Raw genomic sequence first — 24,532 nt, forward strand, 5'->3', positions numbered from 1 at the left:
CATCCCAGACCTGTCAGTTCTAAGATGGCTATTTATGGTTTGTGCCTTTCAATCATCCCAGAATTTAGTAGCCCACCCAATGATTCCCATGTGGAATCATAAATAATACAACGAAGATCACTATCTGACCCAACATGCCACATGAACATAGACCAGAAGTACAGTCTACCTTTTCCTTCTGAGAGCCCACAAACAAGAGAAACCTGAAGGTGATAGGCTTTTTCAGATTAACAGATTAACAGAGTTGGAAGGGACCTTATAGGTCATCTAGTCCAACCCCCCCTCAAGCAGGAGGCCCTACATCATTTCTGACAAATGGCAGTCCAATCTCTTCTTGAAAGTCTCAAGTGATGAAGCTCCCACAACTTCCAAAGGCAACCTCTGTTCCATTGATTGTTGATTGGTTGGTTGATTGGTTGATTGTTCTCACTGTCAGAAAGTTCCTCCTCATTTCTAGTTGAATCTCTCCTTGGTCAATTTCCATCCATTATTCCTTATCTGGCCTTTAAGTGCTTTGGAAAACAACTTGACTCCCTCCGCTCTGTGGCAGCCCCTCAAATATTGGAACACTGCTATCATGTCTCCCCTGGTCCTTCTCTTCACTAGACTAGCCAGTTTCTGTAAATGTTCTTCATATGTTTTAGCCTCCAGTCCCCTAATCATCCTGGTTGCTCTTCTCTGCACTTTTTCTAGAGTCTCAACATCTTTTTTATAGTGTGGTGACCAAAACTTAGGTGTGGTTTTACTAAGGCTTTATAGAGTGGTATTAGTACTTCACTTGATCTAGATTGTATCCCTCTGTTAATGCAATTTAGGATTGCATTGGCTTTTTTGGCAGCATTTAGTGTTCAGTATCCCCTGCTTCTTCCCATTGAATCCTATTGTAACTATCACAAGGGAGCTACCTGATTGATATTGCCCTGCATCAATTTTTGAAATCTTTTTTCAAATCAAAACTTAAACCTAAGCAAACACTATTTTTTTGTACCAGATCACTTTCTTTAGGGCAGAATCACAATTGTAGATTAGAAAAATGGGAGAGGATAAAAAAAAAATCTTATCTCCATATCCTACGCAAGCATCTTTTCCAAAGTTTATCTTTCAGTTGTCTTTTCCTTTCAATACTGTACAAAAGTTCCCATGATTGTTACCTTTATGTTGCACTGAAGAGAATGGATCCTTGAAAACATTTTCCAAAAGAAGACAGTCAAGTTGTGAAAAATATTCCTAAGGCAACTTCCCAGAAGAGTATTATGGAAATTTGGGAGGAACTGATTGTTTTATTTTATATTCCTTTCCAAACTGTTTTGGGCCTAGAAACCAAAAACTGGGAACCAGAAAGCTTCATGAACATGAGACCTTCCAGAGTGGACTGCAGCTTCCAGAATTCCCAGAAAGTGTGGTTAATAGATTGAAATTCTGGGAGTTATAATATCAAAACATCTGGAAATCAGCAGGCCGAGGAAAGCTAAGCAAAGGGTTGGCCAACTCAGTAAGGAAACAGCAGCTCTACTTCTTGAAAAACATGGAGATTGCCAGTTTAATGGTTTCTGGTACTTGTTTGCCTTTGAGTCCTGCTGATTAATCTTAAGGTAATGGTAAAGGTTCCCCTCGCACATATGTGCTAGTCGTTCCTGACTCTAGGGGGCGGTGCTTATCTTCGTTTCAAAGCCGAAAAGCCAGTGCTGTCCGAAGATGTCTCCGTGATCATGTGCCAAATGCCAAAGGTACATGGAACGCTGTTACTTTCCCACCAAAGGTGGTCCCTATTTTTCTACTTGCATTTTTTACGTGCTTTTGAACTGCTGGGTTGGCCGAAGCTGGGACAAGTAACGGGAGCTCATCCCGTTACGCAGCACTAGGGATTCGAACCGCTGAACTCCAGATCTTTCATCCCTGATTGTGGTGAAGTCTGTAGCTAACCTCAGTTGAATGTGCTTCATTGCAACTCTTTTGCAGGCCTTTTTATTATTATCATTTTTATACAACTACAAAAGAGAAGAAAAACAAATGCTTTTCAAATAAAACAATGATGTAAGGACAACTAAAAGAAGCAAACAAACAAAACTTAAAAGTTCAATAATTACAGCTAAGTGAAAATTACTACAAGCCAGTTTTTAAACAGCAAATTGGACTTTAACCATATGAAATGGTAGTTCAGTTTTTTTCAGCATCTTAGCCATTGAGCCACCGCGTCCCTTAATCTTACTCATTAATCTTACTCAGCATTAATAATAATTAATAACAATTAATAATAATTAAATAATATTATAATATTAATAATAATAATTTATTATTATTAATAATAATAATCAATAATTGAGTAATCATTGTCATTAATAATAATTAACAATTAATAATGATTAATCTTACTCATCAAAAATCTTCCTTGGTTTTTTGATGCACATTTTGGACTCAAGTCATCAGATTGCACTATATTTCCTCAGGCCATGCTAGATGAGGATTCTGGGAGCTAGCTCCAATGTATGAAGAGGGCACCAGGTTGGGAAAGGTTACATTGACTCATCTTCTTAATGCCCAATTTACATAATGTGGAAGCCATTGATTGCAAGGAGCAGATAACTAAAGTGAAGGTAATTTGCCACCCTCAGCTCCATTTACTGCTTTCTTGTCATTTTCCCTCTAGCAATCAAGGCACCATCTTGACTGAAAGAGCTTGAGTGCTAAAAGTGTATAGATTATAAAAATTAAAAAGAAAAAGAAATTCCAGTTCTGAAGCAACTGCTCTCTTCTCAGAATTGTTCCAGGAACCATTCAAGAGAGACCTGCCCACAAAAATATCCCTCCTTCACCTCCATTTTGTATGGGGTTAAAAATAAAATCATGCCTTTAATATTGAGTCTAATATTGCAGATGAAAACAAAATTTTGAAAACTGCAAGAGGACTTTCCAACTGTTATTTCATTTGTTTAATTCACAAATTTGTCAATTTGTTAAGGCAGAGTCTCTCCAAAGTTTTTTTTTTACCAGCTAGATTGAGTTGACATTTATGAGATAAGATACCAACACACATCCCTTCTGTCCCTTGCTTATGTAAGTCTACAGTTCCTTCCATTACTATCTCAATCTTCCCATCCCACAACCTCTTATTATTGATTTGCAAGGTGGAACGAAAAGACCTAGAATTTAAACCCTGGGGGAGAGAAATAAACACAGACTATGATTTCTAAGGCAGCTCCTGAGTATGTTCATTGTTGCCTGCAGTGAAGTAGTTAATCTAGCTGTGTTGGGTCTGCCTGCCTGAATGTGGGTTAAATGTCAAGTTAGATGTGGCGTAATAGCTTTGAGGCATGACATTTCCACTGCATGTGGCCTTTTAATGGTTAACATTGTGTGGAGGAGTCTACATAAATCAACAATAGGCAAACTGGTAATCTTTTGAAAAGTTTTTTTTTTAATCCTGCCTTTATTGTTTTTATAAATAACTCAAGGTTGACAACATATCTAATACTCCTTCCTCCTTCTATTTTACCCACAGCAACAATCCTGTGAGGTGAGATGGATTGAGAGAGAATGACTGGGCCCTGGGAGAGAGTCTCCCACACATCTTTCATACCTAAAGCAGGACTAGAACTCACAGTTCCCAATTTCTAACCTAGTGCCTTCATCACCAGATCAAATTGCCTCTTTTTTTAAAGTGCAAAATGCACTGCACTAACATTCCTAGCCTTCCAGTAATCTATTTACCGTATTTTTCAGAGTATAAGACGCACCTTAGTTTTTGGGGAGGAAAATAAGAAAAAAGCTGATTGGCAGGTGGATCAGCCTCCCGGAATACCCCCAATCAGCTGTTCCCAGAGGTTCCTTGGTTGTGAGTTCTGTGCTTTTTTTTTTTTTTTTGCTTTTTTTCCTGCCTCTGAAACAGTGGTAGGTTGCTCCTGGTTCGCACCGGTTCACAAGAACCGGTAGTAAAAATTTGTAGTAGTTCGGAGAACCGGTAATAACATTGGCTGGCCATGCCTCCGAACCGGTCCCCGGCCAGGTCGCTGCTCGCTTACCCCGCCCACCTCATCAGAGGCTTTTTTTTTTTTACTTTTAAAAGCATTTTTTCTACAACCTCTTCAGCTGAAAAAATGCTTTTAAAAGTAAAAAAAAAAAGCCTCTGATGATCGCGCGGCTCAGCTGGGATCGTCAGAGGCTTTTAAAAACATTTTTTCTACAACCTCTTCAGCCGATCGTCAGAGGCTTCTTTTTTTCTGCAACCTCTTAAGGTTGTAGAAAAAATGCTTTTAAAAGGAAAAAAAAGTTGGCCACGCCCACCCAGTCACATTACCCCCCACCAAGCCATGCCCACAGAACCAGTAGTAAAAAATTTTAGAACCCACCCCTGCTCTGAAAGCCTCCAAAACAGAGCTTCAGAAAAAAAGCCTCTGAAGCTCTGTTTGGGGGCTTTTTTTTCTGAAACTCTGTTTGGGGGCTTCTTTTCTGAAGCTTCATTTCTGATGCTTTTTTTAGCCTCTGAAACCTCCATTTGAGAAACTGGGCGGGGCTGCATTCGGAGTATAAGACGCACCCAGATTTTCACCCTCTTTTGGGAGGGGGAAGGTGCGTCTTATACTCTGAAAAATACGGTATGTATTTTGTTCCAAAGAAAAGACTGTGCTGAAGCCACTCATCATTTTAGTTTTGTAAACAAACCTCTAGGTTTTATTGAAACTTAGAGGCATTACTGGAAATACATATTACATTTGCGGTTAAGCCTTTGCTTTGCAGCTTGATCATTATGAAAAAATTATGAGAAACGTTTGAGGAACAGTTGGATGAGCTGGGTATGTTTAGCCTGGAGAAGACAAGACTGTAGGGAGACATGATAGCTGTGCTGACATAACAAAAAGCTGTGTTGCAGAAGGTGGAGCCGACATATTTATTTGTTGTTCCAGAAAACAGAACAAGAGACAATGGGTTTAAATAACAAAGAAGTGTTTTTGCTTGGACATCAGGAAAAAATTCCAACAGTAAGAGCTATGCACTAACAAAACAGCTATCTCAAGAGGAGGTGGACTTACCTTCACCAGAGATATTCACCAGAGGCTGAATGGCCATTTATTGGGGATTGTATATAAGAGCCATGGTGGCACAGTGGTTAGAATGCAGTATTGTAGGCTAATTCTGCTGACTGTCGATTGCCAGCAGTTCAGCAGTTTGATTCTGACTGGCTCAAGGTTGACTCAGCTTTCCATCCTTCCGAGGTTGGTAAAATGAAGACCCAGATTGTTGGGGGCAATATGCTGACTTTGTAAACCACTCAGAGAGGGCTGTGAAGTGGTATATAAGTCTAAGTGCTATTGCTATTGCCAGGCAAAAAGGATCAGCACATAGGTTAAGTTGCAGTTCAGAAAGATTTATTACTCAAGTCTATATACAAGAATCTAGTCAACACTAAATTGGTGCTAGATAAGGCTAATGAGATTCAAGGGGAGTTGGATTTAGATCTTTTATGACAATCCAAGGACTCCAAACTAATGATGTGTTTAACTCCACCCTCCAACTCTGCTTGCTCTTCTCCTACCTCAATGTTCTAGGAGTGGATTCTTGCACTGGGCAAGAAGTTGGAGTGGAAGATCTCCACGGTCCTTTTCAAATCTTTTATTCAATTAATATTCTAAACAATTACAATTTATTTTGTAATTAAAAGAACCCTAATATAATAGAGAGCTGCTATAGTTTTGTACAGTGATGAAGGCAACAGGTAAAAACCCACTGTAGTCTGCTTTGGGCACAATGCCAGCTGGAGGACCTTGGAACAGTCACTTTCTCTGAAACCTAGGGAGGAGATGATGGCAAACCACTTCCAAAAAAACCTTGCCAAGAAAATTCAGGGACTAGTCCAGGCATTCAGCAAGTCAAGGAGTCAAGATTGACTTGAATTCTGCATCAAGTAGGCACCAAGGAGAGCAAGAAGCCCATCACATGCTAAGGGAGATGACATCTGACATTTGGTATCCCTGGGCCAGGGATGGGTTCTAAAATTTTTTACTACTGGTTCTGTGGGCGTGGCTTATTTTGTGGGCATGGTTTGATGGTCATGTGACAATTCTTTAGGATTTAGCAGAGATACTGGTCTACCAGGCTTACCCTAACTGCTACGTCTAACAGTTACGTCTAACTGCTTACAGAGCTGTACCGGTCTACCCATTTGTTCTTGGAGCGTTCCGGTCTACCACTTTTGTTTTTGGAGACACTGGCCTACCTATTTGTTTTTGGAGCGCACTGGTCTACCCATTTGTTTTTCGAGCGTACTGGTCTACCACCACACTACCTTTTAACACTGATCAGCTGTAAGGCGGCACTTTGAAGCCCTTTGGCAAGAGTTTAAACAGTTTTTTTCCTTCTAGCCGATCAGCTGGGATTCAGGAGGCAGCGAATAGATTGGGGGTGGGGCCAAATAAAAGGTAAGAATAACATGGGGGCCGACGGGAGGGCCCAGCTCCCGAACAAAGAGAACTGGTTCGGTGACGTCATATCGTCACCGCTACCAGCTCGGCTGAACCGAGCTGAACCAGGAGGAACCCACCACTGCCCTGGGTATCACCCTGAAAGACCCAGGCCTTAGAGTAGACAACAGTATAATTTAGAGACCCAAGACATGAAGTAGAGCAAATACAACTATTTATGCATTTATAAGGAACAGCCAAGAGGCTACCACCAGTGGTGAAATGCTACCTGTTTGCGATGGCAACATGATGCTCCACCCACCTGCCCAGACATTGTTTAATGTCATTAAAACCAGGAAGTAACCTTTTTTGACTCTCTGCACATGCTCAGAAGGCTTTGCGCATGCACAGAGGGTCCAGATTTGCATGTGACATGCACGCACGGAGCGCACATTTCCAAACCAGTAGGGAAGGTAAGTAGATTTCACCCCTGGCTACCACCACCAATTTCCACCTTCTATCACCCATTTAACTTTATAGCCAGCCCTACAAGGAAGCACTGATGACCTCCTTCAGTTCAGTTTGTAGGATATACTAACTGTATATTTCAAAATACAGAGTATGAGCAACATAGGTCAGGAGGAGACAATGTTTGCAGGCATACTTATAACATAGTTGTTAAGAGAGCGAGATCGTTCAAAACATGTTTTTTTAAAAAGACCATAATTACAAAATTCACAAGAATTATTTTAAAAAAAATACTGTGGTAACGTATTATAAGTACTAGTTGTAGCAATCAATAAGAATGATCTTATTAGAATGATCCTACCTGGAGATTTATCTGTTCTGTGACAAGAGTTGGGGATGGGATAATATACAGATTTATTGACATAAAAACAACCAGGAATCTTGAAAAAGTTTTTAAAAATTAATGTATCTATAAGCATTTACACCTTTCCCAATCTGATACCTTCAATTGAAGCAGGCTATTAGATCCCAATATAGTACAATATTGCCTTTGAGCTGATTTGCTCAACTATAACTATATTTAAGGAAGACAGCCCCAAATTCTGCTTTGTTTTGTTTTGTCTTGTGTATTTATTAGATTTTCATCCTGTCTTCATTTAGTTCAATGGACTGAATTACAATTTATTAATTCCCTCCAGCGTTGGTACTTTGGACTGAGTGCATGCAGAATTACTTTATGCTTCCTGCACTTTCTTTTCCTCTTTGTAGTCATGGGATCACTCAATTTGTTTTTGGCTTTCCATCTTGCTAGTCTGAATAGAATAAGAATAACATTTCCAACTGGATTGCGACCATTTTTATGAAAGGAGTGCAATGGAATATAATAAACTAAATCGTTTAACAGTTTGGTGGAAATCAATTCTGATTAAGTTCCTGCTCTGGGCTTCAACTGATGCCTTGGTTCGCTAACACGTTTGGGACTGAAATGGAAAAGAAGGAATTCTGATCATCTGCTGGGATATAAATCAGTACATCTAGGAAACGTATATGGAAATAAATGTCCTTTTGATTCCCATTTCCTCTTCCTTCCTTGTTTCCTGCAGAGCCAGCTGTCCCAGGCCCTGAATGGACTTTCAGACAGAGCCAAAGAAGCCAAAGAATTCTTGGTACAGTTACGAAACATGGTTCAACAAATCCAGGTACTGTGTTGACTCTAATAGAAATAGATATAGAATAACAGTGTTGGAAGGGACCTTGGAGATCTTCTAGTCCAACTCCCTGCTTAGGCAGGAAACCATACACCACTTCAGACAAATGGTTATTCAATATTTTCTTAAAAACTTCCAGTGTTGGAGCATTCACAACCTCTGGAGCACTGGTGGGTTTCAGTTTTTTTTATTAACGGTTCTGTGGACGTGGCTTGGTGGGCATGGCAGGGGAAGGATACTGTAAAATCTCCATTCCCAACCCACTCCAGGGGAAGGTTATTGCCAAATCCCCATTTCCTCCCAATCAGTTGGGATTTAGGAGACAGGGAATAGATGGGGGCGGGGCCAGTCAGAATTTTTACTACCAGTTCTCTGAACTACTCAAAATTTCTGCTACTGGTTCTCCAGAACTGGTCAGAACCTGCTGAAACCCACCTCCGCTCTGGAGGCAAGTTGTTCCACTGATTAATTGTTCTAACTGTCAGGAAATTGCTCTTTGGTTCTAGGTTGCTTCTCTCCTTGATTAGTTTCCACCCATTGCTTCTTGTCCTGCCCTCAGGTGCTTTGGAGAATATCCTGACTCCCTCTTCTTTGTGGCAGCCACTATGTGGCATTCAATTCCCTGAGCTTGGAACACACACAATCAAACCACCATTGCATAGCAAATCACCATTGACAACAGATTGCCAGGCCTCCTCTTTTTCAGCAATAACCCAATCACCTTTGTGATGACCAATTCTTTAACAAAACACCAAAAAATGGGTTGGGGGTGTATTTGAGAGATGACTCATTGCATTTAGAGTGGGAAAGGGCTGATCTTATCCACCTCTCTGTCTCCTTGATGGGTAAATTGCACAAATAAAAACAGCTTTATTTCCCATGCAACCAGGGTGGAGAGTCTAAAGAAAGATGGAGAAGTGGAAAGTCTCTTGCAGTACAGACTTTGTTCTAAATTCAGACTATGGAGACTAAAGCCGACACTTGGTGAAATCTCTATTTTCGGTGATACACTAGACTGTGGATATAATAAGCTAATAACAGCCAGGCTGTAATTATAGATTGGGATCAAGGCATTCTATTGTAATCATCTTGATTGACCCCGGTCTAAATTTGGATTACAGGATAAGGCAAATATGGCATAATATGGGATGCAAACTTGAGCAGTTTTCACTGACTCTTAGTCAATAATAAAGATCAAGGTCTTTTGTGTTAAATTGTCCATTCCATAATATTAGTAATAATGAGAATAAGGGTGATGGTGATGTTACTACTGTATTAACAAATCATCATTTTATTGATTGTATGTGTTTGTCCATGGATGTGTTTTCCCCTTGGAGTAGTGTTTCCCAACCTCAATAACTTTAGGATGTGTGAACTTCAACTCCCAGAATACCTAACTAGCATTACTGACTGCTGTATTCTGGGAGTTAGCAATAGCAAATAGCACTTAGACTTATATACCGCTTCACAGTGCTTTACAGCCCTCTCTAAGCAGTTTTCAGAGTCAGCATATTGCCCCTAACAATCTGGGTCCTCATTTTACCAACCTCGGAAGGATGGAAGGCTGAGTCAACCTTGAGCTGGTCAGAATCGAACTCCTGGAAGTTGGCAGAATTAGCCTGCTGTATTGCATTCTAACCACTGCACCACCATGGCTCAGTGTTGAAGTTCACACATTTTAAAGTGGCTGGGAATTTTAAGGAACATATTTGTCAGGCTCCGAAATCAATTTTCACTCCTTGGAATAATACTCTACTGCAGTGTTACTCAACCTCTGCAGTTTTAAGATATGTGGACTTCAATTCTCAGAATTCCCCAGCCAGCAGGCCCAGGTTGAGGAAAAACTGCTCTATTGGAGTAACTGACTACCATCTATAAAATAGAATCATATTTAACACATTGAAATCACCTATATAAGCTCAGTATCAGTGGTGGGTTGCCCCCGGTTCGCACCAGTTCTTTAGAACCGGTAGTAAAACCAGTGGGAGGCTCCGCCCACCGACCCTGACGTCATCAAAATACTTCTGCGCATGCGCACGGCCCCATTGCGTATTGGTAGTAAAGGTAAGTAGAACCCACCCCTGCTCCGTATACTTAATTCACACCCTCCAAAAGTACTTTGTTGCTTGTATCCTTACAATTTATATTGATATTGTTTCCTAGTATGATTTGATTGCTTATTTATACCCTATGTCTATCATTAAGTGTTGTACCTTATGATTTTTGATGAATGTATCTTGTCTTTTTATGTACACTGAGAGCATATGCACCAAAGACAAATTCCTTGTTTGTCCAATCACATTTGGCCAATAAAGAATTCTATTCTATTCTATTCTATTCTATTCTATTCTATTCTATTCTATTCTATTCTATTCTATTCTATTCTATTCTATTCTATTCTATTCTTCTATGTCTCTACAATCTGATAATAACATCTGTATTTGGCAGCTGATCTTTTTTCCCCTCCTAGCTTATCTGCACTGTATCAGAAATCACACTAAAAGTGACAATTTCCATTTGCTACACAGAGAGGATAAGTGGACCATTTCCTTTGGGATCCTGCCCTGTTGGCAACCATTATCTCCTTCCCTGTGCCCTATTCCTTTAGCAAATCTTCTTAGTGCCCATTGGAAAAGCATTCTAAACATAGCCTCTCTCCCAGCTTCCGCCCACTCTGGCTGCCATAGCAGCAAATGACCAGGATGAAGGTATTGGAAAACATGTCTAGCCACAAGAAAATGCCAATGTGCTGTGATTTTGTTTGTTTTGTTTTATTAGATTTATATACCGCCCTACTCCCGAAGGACTCAGGGCGGTGAACAAGCACAGAATAAAATACATAGATACAAAAGTTAAAAGACATAATTAAAACCAGATTAAATAATTTAGCCCGAGACAATTAAAAAATCCCAATAATTTAAAACAGATTAAAATTTCGATTTAAAAGAATTTTAAAACGGGAGAAAATTAGGCCAGGCCGGCTTGCTGAATAGGAGAATCTTAAGAGCACGGCGGAAAGTGCGTAGATCCAGGATCCTTTGTATCTCTGGGGGGAGCTCGTTCCAGATAGTGGGTGCCCCCACAGAGAAGGCCCTCCCCCTGGGGGCCGCCAGTCGACATTGTTTAGCTGACGGCACCCGGAGGAGTCCCTCTATGAGAGCGTACTGGCCGGTGGAAGGCTGCTTGTGGTAGTAGGCGGTCCCGTAAATAACCAGGTCCTAAGCCATGGAGCGCTCTAAAGGTGGTAACCAAAACCTTGAAGCGCACCCGGAAGACCACCGGGAGCCAGTGCAGCTCGCGCAGGAGAGGTGTCATACAGGAGCGCCATGTTACTCCCATAACCACCCACGTGGCCCCAGTCTGCGCCAGTTGGAGCCTCGCCCCATGTAGAGAGCGTTGCAGTAGTATTGGACTATCCCTGTCATTAGCAGATGCTGGTTGGGAATAATAGGGCTGGCAGCAGGGGTGGGATTCAAAAATTTTAGCAACCGGTTCTCTGCCTGGGTGTGGCCATGGTGGGCATGGCCTACTCAGTCTCCTGCACCACAGTGAGGGGGGGCATTTTCACCCTCCTCAAGCTCCGGAGGCTTTGCTTGAGCCTCTGGGAGGGTGAAAATGGCCTCCCCCCCAGGCTCCGGAGGTCCTCCGGAGGCCAAAAACCGGTCCATTTCTGGACTTCCAGAACTTCAGGGAGGCCCATTTTTCACCCTCCCAGAGCCTCCGCGTGGGCGCTGCACTTACCTGGCATCCAAAACAGGCTGCATGGAGACTCCTGGGAGGGGTGGGGTGGGAGAGGCCAGCCAGTCCTTGCAACTACCGGTTCGGCAAACCAGATGTAAAATTAGCATCCGGTTCACCTTAACCGGCCCAAACTGCTGAATCCCACCCCTGGCTAGCAGTGGGCAACATGGAGAGTGCCAGAGTGGGAAGAAACTGCTTGCTAGAACAAGAAGATGACCATTACGAAACAGTTGTAAAAAAGGAATTTATATTATGTGTTTTGTGTTTTGTGTTTGTTATATTGTGTTGTGTTATAAATAATATATACACTGCTCAAAAAAATAAAGGGAACACAAGCAGAAGACATCCGAGATCTGAATGAATGAAATAGACCTATTAAATACTTTGTTCGTTACATATAGTAGTTTTGTATTCCCTTTAATTGTTTGAGCAGTGTATAAACTACTGTATATAAAGAACAAAGTATTTAATAAGGCTATTTCATTCATTCAGATCTCGGATGTCTTCTGCTTGTGTTCCCTTTATTTTTTTGAGCAGTATATATAAAGAAATTGCTTGCTAGAACAAAGGGTTCAGGGAGAGGAGAATGCTGGAAAGGAGGAACAAAGGGGTACTCTTTGAAAGATCCAGCACAGTATAAATTCCCTCATTGCCTCTCTGCCACCCAACCTGATAAACCCCAAAGAAATAAGCTTGTTGCATCAATGCTTTGCATTCTCTCAGATGGAATCAGGCCTTCAGTCAGAATCAATTTAAATTTCGGTGGCACAGATCATTTGTCTTGGCTCTTTAGGGATGTTGGTTCTCTTGAGTGCTGCCTCCTCCCTCCATCATTTTGAGTGAGCAGGAGTCTCATCCATCAAGTCCCATCAACTCTGTGGCCAATTCATTCCCGCTTTTCTTGCGGCTGCCTCCCCCATGCTTCTTTATTCAGTTCGGTGGAGACACATTCCTCCATGAGCTGCTTCTCCTGTCTTCCCTTTGTCCATGCGCCATGCGACTCATCCCTTCTGAGACTTGTGGTTTTCCCCTAAGAGAGTAATCATTGCTTGATAGAGACCGAAAAGTTTTAATCAGGGCTTTCAATTTCCAGGAATGTCTCGGGTTTCAGAAGAATTTCTATATGAGCCAAATTAGAATAATAGGACTACTGCAGGCTCGGAAGAACCAAATTCTGCCCAAATCAGAATTTTATCCTATGAAGTTTCAGTCTGAGAATATGAATATGCGTTTGGACTCGGGAGACCGATATTCTAAATTTTCCTTCTGCAAACTTTCTCAGGGACTCTTTGGGCAACTTGTAACCTCACAACTGATTCTGCAAAGTGCTTTGGGAAAGGATATTTTTAAAGTAAATATTATAAAGTGGGGGAAAAAAACACCTTCTGTTTGGAATAGCAGCTTTTAAAACAGTGTAAGATAGAAATGAGAAATATGTTCAGGTAGTCCTCGACCTATAACTGTTTGGTTTGTGACCATTCAAAGTTGCAACTGCACTGAAAAAAGTGACTTATGACCGTTTTTCACACTTAATAACTGCAGTGATTCACTTAACAACTGTTAAAAGGTCGTAAAATGGGGCAAACAAATTAAGTGACATTTGTCACTTAACAAATGTCTCACGTAAGAACAGAAATTTTGGGCTCAATTGTGGCCATAAGTCAAGAACTACCGTATATGCGATTCAATATCAGTTTATCAGTCTTCCCTACCTTGCCTCATGCTTTGAACAAGCTTTAAATGCTTTTAAAACCTTATGTGAATGTTTATTTATATTAATATTTTACTTGAAAATGATTTTTATCTGGAAATTACTTTTGAAAGTAAAAAAAAAATGGAAGTGTTCTGTTGCGTGTACATACATAGACTAATTAGTGCCTGCAAAGATAATGGAAACTGTTTTCGTGAGGATGTGTCTCTGGCAGTCACTGGCTGGTTCCATTTGCATGATATATTTAAATATATCATTTAAAAGTTGGTCATTTCTGAGCCAGGGACTGGGTTCTATTGTCTCTCCCAAGTCAGCAGGGTCTTTTGTAGGGTTATTTATAATCCAGCCAATGTATGTTGTTTGACTCCATTATTGAGAAGTCAATAATTCAATAAGTCCATTATTATCTGACTTCTTCCATGTATTTTTGAAGATAGGCAGGTGGAGAGAAAGAGATAAGAACATAACTTGCTGTAAGCATTTCTTTTTCCTTCCCCCAACTCCCCTTACCACTAGCTACCAAGACATCTATAGGAATGAAACAAAGATAGAAAAGAGATAAGACTGACTCCATATATCATCAGCCCATGCTGATTGCATATATGTGTGTATACCAACACACACGTGCATGCATGCATGCATGCATGAAGGAAATGACAATGGTTCCATCACAACAAAGATGGCTGCTTGTAATATGATCAGAGCAGCCATCTTACTTCAGGACTGTCTAGCACCAATTAATTACATGTAGATTGAGCTAGACTTAGCTTGCTGTGTAATGCAAGAAGACACAACACAGAGAATCATCATGAATTCAATCTACTGTCTGGTTTCATCCAACACCTTGAATCAGAAACTATCTAACTTAGCCTGACACCGTATGTGAACCCAGCAGGAATGACTCCTAGAAGCAGTCTGAAGAGAACAAAGAGCCAGAGGTTTAAAAAAAAATCCAGATGAGGCTGAAGATCTCAAGAAGTTGTTGCAGGAAAGAGTGAAATCAGTCTCTTGTGATGGCAAATCCAACAAGTCAGCTGCTTTTAGACCTTCCTGTTGCTTTGACTGATGAGTATTTTATTCTGATTGCAGGAGAACAGTGTGGAGTTTGAAGCTTGCCTGGTTGCCCAGTGTGATGCTCTTATTGATGCTCTCAACAGACGGAAAGCCCAGCTGTTGTCACGGGTCAACAAAGAACATGAACACAAACTGAAGGTAAGTCTGGGGTAATGAAATTTAAGCAGTGAACTGTTCTCGGGTGAAAGAGGTTGTGGACATGGCTAGAAAAATGCCTCTGTGTCCATGTAAGGTGCCAGGTGTGTCAAGCCTTGAGATACCGTTGCAGTTTATGGGTGAATAAATCAGCTAGTCCTATTGAAAATGGCCAAAATATGTTGTTATATCTGCTGGCTCAGTAGGAAACTTGGTCAAAAAAAGTCTTTGTTCTAACCTCTTTTCCAATAGGATTGCTTGCTTCATTTCCTGTTCCTTGTTTAAATATTTCCTTCCCTTCAGACATTTTATCTTCATGAAGAAAAATCTATCTACTATCTACCAATTGCTAAGAGTCTACACTGACTTGAAGGCACATAATCAATTTGTCAATCAATCATTCAGACAGCATTTTGGGACTCATACATTATGCAAAGCCATGCTATATTTATTGGTAACAAAACACAATTAGATGCTTTGCACAATACACTCAATCAAAGTCAAATAAATATACATGATGTCTTAGAACAGCCACACTAACTTCAGAGAACCACTAAAGTACAAACTAGTCAATCATAGCTCATGTGCTAAATTTATGATTATCTTCCATAGCCAGAAAATTGTGTTATTGAACAAATGCTGATTTGTTCAATACTAATGAATTATTAGTAAACACATTGCATGAACTTAGAAGAGTCCTAAATGTTCAAATAGGAATCTTTGCTATTAGATGAAGAATAGTGCAAGTGTGTGTATATGTGTACACAGTATTCTTCATCTAATACACCCAGTATTCTTAGATTAGATTTAGAATTCTTTATTGGCCAAGTGTGATTCGACACATAAGGAATTTGTCTTTGGTGCATTCTTCATCTAATAACAAAGGTTCCTATTTGAACACCTAGGACTCCTCAGTTCAATATATATATTTGGAACAACTCCAAATCCTTTAAAAAAGCTTGCATTTACTCACACTATTGCATCAGGAATCTATTTAATGTTACTACATTTTTAAAGGAAATGCACCTTTTTTCGAGGCTTGTTTAATGAATAGCAGAAAGATGCTACGTTCATCTTGTGCGGTCCAAAGACTTCTTCCAAATCCTCTCTGAAGCGTGCAAAGCTGTATTGATTTCCTCTTACTCCTTGGTTTAATGCTTTAGTTAGAGTGCCTCGGTTCAGCTTCTTTCTGCCTCCCAAGTACCTCTGAATCCACCAGGGAAAAAACAAGGCTCCTTATAGCTATGCAGCACTCAGACTAATGCAGGAGCTGAAATGAATTAGCAGTGGGCGCAGGAGTCCATGTGAGGGAGGGCCTGAATATTTGCCATGGCAGCTGTTGCCATAGAGACCTCCTAGGATGGAGGGAAAGAGGGATGACGCTGTGGCCCCTAATGACCAGCAACAGATAAACCCAGAGGAGTAAATCTGAAAGGGGGAGACAACCGGTTGGCCACAATGTACATTTGCTGTGAAAACGTTATGGCCCTCTTTGAGGGAAAGGTTTGTGGCTGACTGAGAAAACTGATGGAAAGAGGATTGCTTGTGGAAAAAAAAAGGATTTGTGAGATGTTTAATGGCAGATTGGAAGACAAGTAGGGCAACCCTAGAAAGTTTCTCTGCATTGAGTCAGTGGTATTATAGGTTTTTCCCCTGGCATTTAAAAAAGCACGGAGATCTTTTCCAGCCAGTTGACCCAGATGGCTTTTCTTGAACAAGGGGGAAAAAAAATTAACCAAGAGATTTCTGGCTTTCCTTTCTTTGCAAGCAGAGACATTTCACTCACAGTATCTAGAATTCCTTAAATGTATGTCCCCCATTCCATTAACTATTGGCTTTTATAGAGCAGAGTCAGAATTACAGAATAATAAGAGTTGAAAGGGACCTTAGAGGTCTTCTAGTCCAACCCCCTGCTGAAGCAGGAGACGCTATACCATTTCAGACAAATGACTGTCCAAATGTTCTTCCTTTTAAGTAATACATAAGAGAAAGGTTAAGGTTAGCATTGTCTGGATTCATGGAAAGCATTAAATCATGGTTTACAGACTATAGACTCTGAGTTCCCACAACATGCTAAGTCAACATGTGGACTGTTAGTTTGTGGTATAGTGTGGGAATCCAGCCACTGTTTTTATAATTTTAATGTGTGTTTAACATGTTCAAACCCAGCCAATTGTGGTTTACTCAATAATCAGTGATAACAGTGTTCTGTGAGGCAGCTTCTGCCTCATCACAACATGTGAAGGCAGACAAACATTTTTGCTGCCTTTAGTGGCTCTTCTGGTATGATATCTGAACCACCTATTAGCCAACCATAACATTAGTTCAGTAGGTTTGGCAAACATAGTCTATGTGATTAGTTTGTGGTCCAGTCTTTTGTGTGAATTCAGAAAATTAGGTCAATTAAATAAGCATAAGTTTAATTAATTATTGAAAAGTGTCTTGCGTGAATAATGGCAGTGCATAAATCATGATATTCTATGGTTTAGTATGTCCTACTCAGATCTGGGAAATAGACGGGGTGGAGTACTTCCTGATTCTACTACAACAGGAGAATAGGAGAAAGAAACAGTTAATTCTGTAAAGCCGATAATAAGCTTTGTGGACTCTTAAATGCCTTGAACATAAATGGTTTTTCCTTCAGCATTTATTAACTCAACAATCACACATTGTCAACAAACATCAAGTCTCCCTCTTTGGGTTTTTTTATCCCCTTTTTTGTTATTTATTAGCTATAAAATTATTGAGGATTCAGATATTTTACTGCTGGAAAAAAACCAGTTGTGTAAATAAAACATTCAACCCTATGGATCAATCTTCCACATATAACAGAAACATTCATCAATATGAATGAAGGTGCTACAGCCCAACCCACCTGAAGGGGTCCCAGTTAGACAAGACAAGACTGACACACATATTTTAGCCTTTTGAGAACCAATCTTGATCATTTCCAACTTGCAAAACAAAGACTTATTTGGGCAATTCAATCTTTTCAAACTCTTGCCAAAACTCAAAAGGTCAGTGATGTTCCCATTAATATTACTATGGGCAACACCCAGCTTCAGTACCACCTCAACATGGTTAAGGTTTTTCTTTCCAAACTTTTTTGGGAACCCTTATTGGTTCTGAGTCTCTAGACAACATTCTCTACATTTCTGCTTCTTTTGCATGCAGGTAGGTCTTACCATTTATTTATTTATTTATTTATTTATTTATTTATTTATTTTCTTTTTATGGCCCTTTAATCCCTTTATTTGGGGTGGAGTCAGGACGACTGAATGGAGCTGAATATTTACTGGCTGGATGCCCTTCCTGATGCCTACATGGAGTTCACAGCAGATATTTTCTCTTTGCACTCTGATAGAGAAACATCTGCCACCGCCTAGGAGTGAACTCTCAAGCTTTCGAGTGGGAGGCAAGCGTCTTCACTTCTAGGCCACCACATCATACCATTTATATATTGCCTTAATTTTCTTGCTCTGGCACCAAGCGCTGACTTGATGACCAGGTGTAGCTACCCTTTCAGATGGAAAGAAAATGGCTCTGGAGAAAAATTAAAAAGGAGAACAAGGCAATCCCTGATCATTTATCGACTCATTTTTCTTGCTCGCATACAGAGCTGTTTTTTGGTCCTTCTGTGGGGAACTGGGTTTATGCCACAGCCTCCTCCTTCCACTTGTCAGGCAGAATCTTGTTCAGTAAAATTAGCTAGCAGGGAATTCAGTCATTAATCATCTCCCTTGCAGCTCCATGCCCAAGACGGATATTTTGAAGATCACCTTAGGTCCACTTGCTTGTTAAGTGCTGAGATGAATTGCAAGGGAGTGGAGAGAAATGAAGTAGAAGGGAGGGAAAGAGAGTGAGAGAGAGAGTGAGAGAGAGAGAGAGGGGGGGGCATTTAAAACTTTTAGCAGTCTGAGTTTGGCAGCTGTGCAGAAGGACATTTGTCTGTGTCATTGATGTCTGTTCTCCCATAATGGCAAATTATGATTTTTTTTATTCAATAAAGGACAGTTGGATAGGTTTACTTAACAGGCTATCATACAGTACACTTTACAAATCATGATGCCTGGGTTCACTAGTACACTAAGCTACAAATAAATGAACTACATTAAACATGTTGTGTGTGTGTGTCCCAATGTGTTCTGCCCCAGCTATGGACCCCAAAGAACGCAGCACACACAAAGTCTGTTCTTGGTTTACTAAATAAATCAGTCTTTTACAACAACGGCTGTTAATTAACTGCATTAACAGCTTCCAAGAATTCAAAGAATAAAAACTGAAAGCTTACTCTGGTTGGCAGAATGCCCAGAAGCAATTTGCAGGAAGCTGATAAGATAAGCAAGACAAGACACGAAGATATGTGAATGAAATTGTTCCCTGCAAATTGCTTCAGTTGGCGTTCCTCCTTAAATAGGCTAAGGGAGTGGCCAATTAACCCCAAGCCTTACTCTCGAGGAGACCTCCTCCTGAGAAGCCACTCCTGCCTTTTGGCAGCTCTGCGCGCCCGTGCATCGAGAAGAGGCTCCTCCTCTTCGTCCTCTTCACTTAAGGGAGCTTCTGGAGGTTCTGAAAGCCCTGGCTGAATCCCCACCTCTGGCACCACATCTTCTCCAGCCTCCTCATTGTCCGACTCGAGTTCCAGCTGCACAGGCTGCTGGTGCAGCACCACACCAGCCTCCTCGCTGTCTGAATCAGCTACTAGCTGCACAGGCCGCATACAGGCCACAACACAATGTGTTAAGACTGCAACTCCTATACAGCGGCATCCATAGCAAACTGCAATGAGGCCAAAACAATATGCATGCAGTGGAATCTCACATAAATGTGGCAATTACAATATATTATTTTGTCCTCTACAAGTACATAATTTGTTGCATTAGTATGATGTTGTCACCATGCGTGTTTCATCATCTCTCTCCCCATTCCCATGTTCTCAGAATTCCCAGGTTGGGGAATTTGGTATTAGGCCTTGCCAAACAACCCTTCAGTGCCTTGCATAATAAACTAGAACAATAAAAAGCATCATGTATAGTTTGGCACCAATTATGCAAACATATTTGCTGTGGTTTATAAGCATCGTTTAGTTAGAGTACAGTTTTGGATGGCTTGGGACTTACGGGTTTTTTTTGTTTTGTTTCCCTAGAATAGGGGATTTGTGCACAATATACCCAAATTATTAATTCTCTATTGCCAGAGAGACACGATTAAAGAAATGAGATGCCAGTACAATTCTTTAAGCAACTTAAAGAATGTCATCAAGACATTTAGAGCTAAGAGACCATTTCTTTGAAATAATCTAGAGATTTGGAAAAAATGTACACAACAGTAATTTGCTTTCATAAGCAGATTTATTGGTCTCAGGAAGTGGTAACATTTAGCTAACCTTGTTTGGGTTCCCATCAGTGGTGGGTTTCAAATTTTTTTACTATCGTTTCTGTGGGCGTGGCTTGGTGGGCGTGGCATGGCATGGCATGGCATGGTGGGCATGGCTTGGTGGGCATGGCAGGGGAAGGCTACTGTAAAATCTCCATTCCCACCTCACTCCAGGGGAGGGTTACTGCAAAATCCCCATTTCCTCCCGATCAGCTGAGACTTGGGAGGTAGAGAATAGATGAGGGCGGGGCCAGTCAGAATTTTTACTACCAGTTCTCCGAACTACTCAAAATTTCCGCTACCAGTTCTCCAGAACTGGTCAGAACCTGCTGAAACCCACCTCTGGTTCCCATGTTAAATAGGATTTGACTTGGTTAGTAATAGGAGTGGGGTAGGAGTTAGAGCTAAAAGGCAACTGGAGGGCTGTAGACTAGTTTGGGAAATTGAAAAAAATATATATCCTGAAAATAAGCGCTAATCAATTACTTCAATACTGTTGCCAAGAAAATTGCATAGTTATGTCTCTGTAGTTACCAGGACTTGAATTCAACTCAGGAGTACATAGACATGTTGATTAGCCCTGTGGTTGATGAAATAAAATTGCTGGTATCATTCTGTTGATGCATTCAAATGTTTTGGCTGTGGATAACATGTTTGGCATTGATTTATTACAAGATTTATTACTTGCCTCCTGAGTAGTTTTATAATTTAAAAACAAAACCCAATCAATACAAACTTGGCAAGGTGCAAGCCAGTATCAAATAAAATCATGAAAGTGGCATAAAAACCCATTTACAGAAAGTAACATTATTTAATAGATTATGGAAGAAAGGGTATTTTCTGTAATAGTGCAAAAACAAGGGCAAACCTCTTCTCTGGGGGGAAAAATTCCAAAGTTCAGGTGCCATCATTGAAAAATCTCTTCTAGCTGCTAGTGGTGGTTCACTTCTCTTTAGATGGCATCTGGACAGAGGTTCCAAAGAACTTTACATACAGGCAGGCCATATTCAGACAGCAAACCTTGGTAGTACAGTGGTCTAAAGCACCCTGTTATTAAGACCAGCTGCCTGTAATTACTGCAGGTTCGAATCTCGCCAGGCTCAAGGTTGACTCAGCCTTCCATCCTTTCTAAGGTAGGTAAATTGAGGACCCAGTTTGTGGGGGCAATAAGCTGACTTTGTATAAATATACAAAAGTATGAAGGCTATTGCTTAGAGCATTGTAAGCCGCCCTGAGTCTCCGGAGAAGGGTGGCATATAAATCAAATAAAAAAAAACCAACCTAACCTTGTCACCACTAATTTGGCCAGTTTTCCTTATTGGTAGTTCTGCCAGCACGTATCAAAAGACTAAAAGTCACCTGGTTGCAAACCCAGAGCCTTCCAAAATCTACCTGTCAAGAGATTCACAATCAGTTCTATCGGTAGCTCCTTCTGCATTGGCTGGACAGGCAGCAGTGGGCGTGGCCAGGTTGCTGCAGCTAATTAATATTTATGAAGGGTGGGTTGTGGGATGCTACTGGCATTGTAATCGTAAGCCTTGGTGTTTGTTTGTTTTTTCTCCCTTTCTTGGAAAAGTGGCAGTGGTGAAATTCATTTTTTTTTTACTATCGGTTCTGTGGGCGTGGCTTGGTGGGTGTGGTGTGGCTTGGTGGGCATGGCTCAGTGGCTGTGCCAGGGGAAGGATACTGCAAAATCCCCAATCCCTCCCCACTCCAGGGGAAGGATACTGCAAAATCTCCATTCCCTCTCCACTCCAGGGGAAGGATACTGCAAAATCTCCATTCCCTCTCCACTCCAGGGGAAGGATACTGCAAAATCTCCATTCCCTCTCCACTCCAGGGGAAGGATACTGCAAAATCTCCATTCCCTCTCCACTCCAGGGGAAGGATACTGCAAAATCTCCATTCCCTCTCCACTCCAGGGGAAGGATACTGCAAAATCACCATTCCCACCCCACTCTGGAGCCAGCCAGAGGTGGTATTTGCCGGTTCTCTGAACTACTCAAAATTTCCGCTACCGGTTCTCCAGAACCTGTCAGAACCTGCTGGATTTCACCCCTGAAAACTGGCTATAGTGGATGTTGGAAATTAGCCCACTTTTATTTAGTTGAGTCACGGTGTTCAAATGACACAGTTGACAAGGGGAGGAGTTTAATCCAAAATAAATTCAGGACGGTTTGGGGGGTAAGGCTAACCTCTCCTGCACCGCCGCTAGTTAAACGATGATGTTTGCATAAGGTGTGTACTTGAGGGTGTGCTAATTGAGTGGATTATGTGACTTGGGTCAAAGTTGGTTTAAAAATGTGGTGGTCCTTTCCACGTGACCCTTCATTGGGTGCACATAATCCATCTGAACAATTTCCATGCAGATTAACACTCACAGGACAACAGTTACTTTGGTTACAGGCAAACCATCCAAAGGTCAACTTGCTCTGTGAAGCCTGGCCCAATGCAGTGATAAAGTGCCCCCCAGAGACTGGACCATTATTAGGGGAGTTTACTGGGTAGTAGATGAGCAGCTTTGTTTCTTTTTCAGAAAGTCAGCAGACTGTCACTCTAAGCCAAGGCTATGATTGCCTGGCTCCTTATTTCTCCCAGAATGCCTTCGTGCTTTGATTTAGGAGTCATTCTGGAAAAATGAAGATGGATGATAGCCACAGCTTTGGCATCTGCTTTGCTTCATAGTATACTGCTTGCATCAATAATTTTTTTTTAAAAGGATGACGAGAGATTTTTTTTTAAAAAAAGCTAGGTTTTCCATCTTTGGCATTTCTCCAATGAATGCTAAGTGCCTGTTAATAACAGAAGAATTCCCTAATGCTGGCTTATCTGGCCCAGCTAGACTAATAACAAATGACTTTGAAAATTGATTCAGCCATCATGCTAAGGCAGGGGTTGCTTAACCATGCCCTTGTTGGAAGAAATATCCATCCGGTTCAGTTCCAAGCTGGGAAAAAGACAGTGGAAACATAGAGGATGATCGGAAAGATGGTTTAATGATGAAGCAGAACCACCAAGCACATGGTTCTCTGGTGCAGCTGAAGACATGGAGTTGAGAGTGAGAGGTTTTTAATACCTTCTCTTGGGCTTTGCACTTGAGCTTCCTGTTCCTGTGCAAGAACATGTATTCTATTGGCTATTGTAGGGGTCATAGCTAGCTGTATAGGTTATCTGAGTTAAATTTGGTGGGTGAGACAATGTCCTTAGGAGATTGTGCAATGCAGTGAGCTTTGTGGCTAGATGGCAGTGGGTTAATCCTATTATGTCCTGGAGGGTCATCTCTTAATCCCATCACCCAGGAGCTGAAGGTCTTTTGTTTTGTAGATAGGCTGGCCCAGTCCTGTTGGGGCTATTAAGAAAGACTCGGGGGCTGCTTTCTGTCTTTAAAAACATGTTTCTCCTTTAGGGAAATATAATATTCTGCCTTTTAAAAAATATTTCTCAAAATATTTCATTCTTCTAGGAGGGGTGGCTTTCCTCACTCTGTTGCCTGGATGTCCTCACACGATATACTGAATATGGGGTTTCTATCAGTGGTGAAATTCAATTTTTTTTACTACAGGTTCTGTGGGTGTGGCTTGGTGGGCGTGGTGTGGCTTGGTGGGCATGGCTTTGTAGGCATGGCAGGGGAAGGATACTGCAAAATCCCCATTCCCACCCCACTCTGGGACCTGCCAGAGGTGGCATTTGCTGGTTCTCTGAACTACTCAAAATTTCCACTACTGGTTCTCCAGAACCTGTCAGAACCTGCTGGATTTCACCCCTGGTTTCTATCATTATGAGATACAATTTAAAAAAGCATAGAGATGTACCTTTAATTAGTTAACTATCTCCCTAAGATGCATACATTTGGGGCAATGTATAGCAGATGATGATTCCTCCAATGGTATTCTGAAAATGTGAACTCTCAGTAAACAAGGGAAATAATGATGACATTATCTGGGAAGAACAAGGAGCTTAAAGCTGTAAAGAACATAAGGAGATAATAGAATATTTCTTTCCTAAAATATAGCTATGATCTTACACTGCAGACTGCCTTTTCTTTCTAGAGCAGCACTCTAAGAAGTGTGATGGTAAAAAAAAAAAGAAGAAGAAGAACATTTCTTTCTTGTGTGTTTCTAAGAGATCAGAGTGAAAGGAAAATGCAGTGAAAACGCTGTATTTTGTCATTCACTTGAGCAACCAGTGTGGCAATCAGGATCAAAACCTGATCAGGACAGGATTTACCTAACAACATGCTTTTTGGATGAGATATGAAACAGAGTGGAGACTAAGCCAAAAAGTCACTGTATTCCCCCCCCTTTTTTTTTTCCCAATTGAAATACTCAATGAGAAGCTACTTGTAAGATTCATCAGTGGTTTTGTAGCTGGAAAATGTTTCCTTTTTTTTTACTCATTAAAATGGTTGCATGCTAATACAATCA

General features: G+C 41.0%; 1 protein-coding gene across 2 annotated transcripts in view; it reads left to right on the forward strand.

The window, feature by feature from the left end:
• TRIM9 (tripartite motif containing 9) overlaps positions 1 to 24,532 on the forward strand; it is a 65,723-nt gene that overhangs the window by 14,038 nt on the left and 27,153 nt on the right. For both annotated transcript variants that reach the window (XM_070931682.1, XM_070931683.1), the window contains exons 2-3: positions 7,967 to 8,062; positions 14,613 to 14,735. In XM_070931682.1, the coding sequence (XP_070787783.1) occupies positions 7,967 to 8,062; positions 14,613 to 14,735 (219 nt within the window). The remainder of the gene's footprint in view (positions 1 to 7,966; positions 8,063 to 14,612; positions 14,736 to 24,532) is intronic.

The sequence above is a fragment of the Pituophis catenifer genome, unplaced genomic scaffold, assembly GCF_029215685.1.
Source record: "Pituophis catenifer annectens isolate HBS135680 unplaced genomic scaffold, rPitCat1.0.hap2 SCAF_1, whole genome shotgun sequence".
Lineage (NCBI taxonomy): Eukaryota > Metazoa > Chordata > Lepidosauria > Squamata > Colubridae > Pituophis > Pituophis catenifer.